At 33.6% G+C, this 4,839-nt stretch overlaps 1 protein-coding gene across 1 annotated transcript in view; it reads left to right on the top strand.

Moving 5' to 3' along the window:
• Positions 1-4,433: 4,433 nt before the first annotated feature.
• Positions 4,434-4,839, top strand: part of LOC125037017 (neurogenic differentiation factor 1-like) — a 4,334-nt gene continuing 3,928 nt past the window's right edge. Inside the window, exon 1 of the mRNA XM_047629978.1 lies at positions 4,434-4,564. Within this exon, the coding sequence (XP_047485934.1) occupies positions 4,434-4,564 (131 nt within the window). The remainder of the gene's footprint in view (positions 4,565-4,839) is intronic.

Below are 4,839 nucleotides of genomic sequence, written 5' to 3' on the forward strand. Positions count from 1 at the left end.
TTCTCACCAAACTCCAAACCTTCAATCCATAGATCTTGGTTATAGACAACTACCGTTCCCTGGTTCTCTAGACAGTGCGAGTCATTTACTCGTCGAATCGCGGTAACTACATAGCTCTCACAATACTCCATATACTCTTCAGTACAACCAAGATGCATCGAGTATCTCCACTGCGATGAAAATCCCTTGACCTGCGACCAAAACTGAAAATAAAACATTAACATCACGCAAATATAGAAGAAATTCAGACTAGCCCTTCACTACAGGCCGAATGTAGGTCGCACCCAATTGTTCATTTCATAGATTCTTTACTTGGGGATAAAACTACACTTTCTCATTTCATGATAATTTTTTCCGAGGTAACGACAATTTGGCTTCAGGTATAAATGCTAAAGGTAAAATTGGTTGTTTTTTTCGGATTTTCGCTTCGTCGAAGTGCCCACAAAATAATAATAATTGTAATAATGGTAATAGTAATAAAAATAATAACAATAATACTAATACATATACTCCTACTCCTACTACTACTTTTAGTAATAATAATAATAGTAATAAAAAATAATAATAAAATAATCATTATCATCCTCATAATAATACTGACAGCAAAATAAAAAAAACTAATAGTAATAGTTATTTTTTTTGAAAATCACTATCACCATAATAATAATAATAATAATAATAATAATAATAATAATAATGATAATAATAATAATAATGATAATAATAATAAAAATAATAATAATAATAACGTTAACATTAACATCATAGTAACAATAGCAACAATACCAACAATATTGTAATACTAATAATAATAGTAATGATAATAGTAAAAATAATAGCAATAATAAAAAAATAATTATAACAACAGCAATGAGGCTAATGATGATTATGATAATAATAATAACCATAATAATAATAATAACAATAACAGAATAATGATAAATGATAACAATATAAACTATCATCATCACCATAATCATTATCATTATCATCATTACTATTATTATCATTATCATCATCATTATTGACATTATTATCATTGTTATCATTTCTATGATTATGTTGAGAATGATGATGATACCAGCAATACTAATGGTAATGACAACAACAACAAAACAACAACAATAATAATAATAAAATAATATTATCCATAACCCCAGCACCAATAACAACAATAATGATGATGATGATGATGAAGATGGTAATGACGATAATAAAAAATAATAATAACAATGACGATGTTAATTAATTACAATAACGATAACGAAAATGAAAACATAACAATAACAACAACAATAATAACAACAACAATAATAATATTAATAGTTATGATAATAACGATAATATAGCAAGCATCATAGCAACAGAAACAATGATGATGATGATGATATTAAAAAAATATCCATAACAAATCAATATTAACAATATTAATAATAATAACAATATCAACAACAATGATAGTAATAGCAATAACAATATTAATAACGATAACAATAAAATTACAGTTATCATTATCATTATAATCATTATTATTACCATCATAATCAGTATCGCTAATTATAACATTTCGAACAACATCAACAAGAGCAACAGAGACACGATAAAAAATAACGATAATTTCTGCGAGAGGCGAGTATTTACAAAGCGATAACGCACCTTTCATCTTATCAGAATGAATTCCCTTATCGCTTCCCACTTCATCACACTTAATACGCGCTGTGACTAACGTTTGTTTGGTTGTTTGTTTGTTCTATTTCTTGTTTGTTCGTTTGTTCTGTTTGCTCCATCGCCAACTAGGGGAATGTAAACAAAACTCCACGCGTCCGAATCGTTTACTTGAGATGGTTAACATTTCTGTTTATTTTCTTGTTTGCTCGTTTGTTTGCGCCATCACCAACTAAGAAAAAGTGTACGAGAGAGAGAGAGAGAGAGGGAGGGAGGGAGGGAGGGAGGGAGGGAGGGAGGGAGGGAGGGAGGGAGGGAGGGAGAGAGAGAGAGAGAGAGAGAGAGAGAGAGAGAGAGAGAGAGAGAGAGAGAGAGAGAGAGAGAGAGAGTGTGTGTGTGTGTGTGTGTGTGTGTGTGTGTGTGTTTGTGTGTGTGTGTGTGTGTGTTTGTGTGTGTGTCTGAGAGAGAGAGAGAGAGAGAGAGAGAGAGAGAGAGAGAGAGAGAGAGAGAGAGAGAGAGAGAGAGAGAGAGAGAGAGATGGGGGAGACATAGATACAAAGACAGATTGAGAGAAAGAGACGAAGAGAGAGAGACAGACAGAAAGCGCATGCTATTAACACCATTCAACTAGGGAAAAAAAAAAATCGCACAATCACACAAGACATTATACATAATACGTTTGGCAACTTACCCGCCTTGTTATCAGTACTTACATTGCGTGCGTACATTCAAAGTTTTGCTTTCTGTCGCCCATCCACTTCTGTTGTATAATAAACCACAAAGCACTATATTCAAACTAAACATCGGAACATCACTCTTCGTAAGGGATCACCAGTTCTTTTACATTCCCTCTCCCTTCTTTTCCAATCCCTCCCATGGAATCACAATCTATTTTCCTCCTTCCTCCCTTCCCTCTTTCGCTCCGAGTCAAAGAATCCGGAACGCCTGTAGTAGGCCTATCATCTTCGCCCCCGAGAGACACAGACCGCACAAACACACGCGCACGGAACTCACTCTCTGAACCCGCCACTACACACGACGAAACCCACGACGACCCTTTTCCCTCACGCACCCTCAGCGGCACTGAGACGAACTCGCGAGGTGTGTGTATGTTCCACGGACGCCGATCTTGATAACGACTGATAAACTTGACATTGTCACATCCGCTCTCCCGATAGGCGGCGAAAAGCAAGCTGACGAACAGATATTTGTCGCATTTGTTCGTCGTTATGTAATCGTATCTGAAGGATGTTATATGGAAAGTTAGTTAACTTGAAAAACAATAATTGTTTTAAGAAATTTCCGGTCTTTGCTACGCTGGAGACGACAAAGGTAAATAGACAGCCGAGGCAACATCTTCGTCGTTATGAGAATTTGGTGATAATTACTGATACAGTATTAGAAGAAATCCATAAATAAGTATAATTTAAAAATTCGCGCTGTAACATACTTCTCAATAAATTATCAATATGCTAAATGAACAGGGATGCAAGCAAGTAAAAATCAACAGGTGAACTTGGCAATTGCTAAAGATAATCAGAGCAAAAGGATTAGTCAGGATTTTTTTTTTTATTCCTAACTTATCTTTATCGATCTGCAACCGATAAAAATATTCCGATCACAAACATGCAATGTTATATATACATATATTTATAAATATATATAAACATATATGTATATATGTATAAGTATTTAAGTATAAGTATAAGTATATGTATATGTATATATATGTATATGTATGTATACATACATAAGTATATGTATATATAGATATATATACACACATATATGTATACATACGTACGTGTATATATGTGTATATATGTATGTGTATATATATGTATGCATGTGTGTGTATATATATATTTATGCATGTGTGTGTGTATATGTATATATATATATACTTATATATGTATATATGCATATATATGTATATATGTCTGTAAGTATATATATATGTATGTATGTATACATATGAATGTAAGTGTGTGTGTGTGTGTATATATATGCATGTATGTATGCATGTGTATGTATATGTATGTATGTAGATATATATGTATGTATGTGTATATATATGTATGTATGTAGATATATATGTATGTATGTGTATATATGTATGCATGTATATAGGTATGTATGTATGTATGTATGTATGGATGTATATATGTATCTGTGTGTATGTATGTATGCATGTATGTATAAATAAAAATATATATGTACTCGTGTGTATATGTGTTAATATATATACACATATATACATATAGACATAATTATGTATACATACATATATAGACTCATACATATATATAATATATATTATTTTTACATATATATATACATATATATATATGTATATATACATATGTATGTATATTATCTATATATACATATATACATATGTGTATATGTATATATAACCACACACACACTTATATATGTATATATATAAACATATATTCTTAAATGCAGTCAATAACGCATCGCCGCCGGTTGGAAATTAGGCACCATTCAAGCAACATGCCCTAAAGAAATCAACAACTTACACATAGATAAGTCGGTTCTGAAGTGGGAGAAACAAAATTGAAGATGAGCCCCGCAGTGGCAAGCCATCAATGTCAGTTTGTGATGAAAACATTGATGCTGTTTGCGACATGATTGAAAAGGATAGACGAATAACCACTGAATCAGTAGCAAACACACTCAACATCCCTGTGGGTTATGCACACAAAATTCTGAGGCTAAACAAGCTTTCCGCTCGATGGGTCCCTATGCTGCTGTGCCCAGATCAGCAGCAAACAAGGGTAGATCTTTCTATGGGAATTTTGAGCCAGTGGGATAAGGACTCTCTGCAGAGAATTTTGACTGGGCATGAAACATGGCTCTACCAGTATGATCCCGAGTACAAAATTCAATTAGAGCAGTGGCTGCCCAGGGGTGGAAGCGGACCAGTCAAAGCAAAATCTGAGCATTCAAGAGGAAAGGTCAGGGCCACTGTCTTCTGGGATGTAGTGGGGATTTTACTGGTTGACTTTCTCGAGAGCAAGAAAACAATTATATCTACTTATTATGAATGTCCTGGAAAGCTGCATCAACGCATTCTCTTCCACCACAATGCACCCGCTCACGGCGCTCGGCAGACACGAGCTCTGTTCGTGAATTTCGATGGGAAATCGT

Source organism: Penaeus chinensis, chromosome 22 (genome assembly GCF_019202785.1).
Source record: "Penaeus chinensis breed Huanghai No. 1 chromosome 22, ASM1920278v2, whole genome shotgun sequence".
Lineage (NCBI taxonomy): Eukaryota > Metazoa > Arthropoda > Malacostraca > Decapoda > Penaeidae > Penaeus > Penaeus chinensis.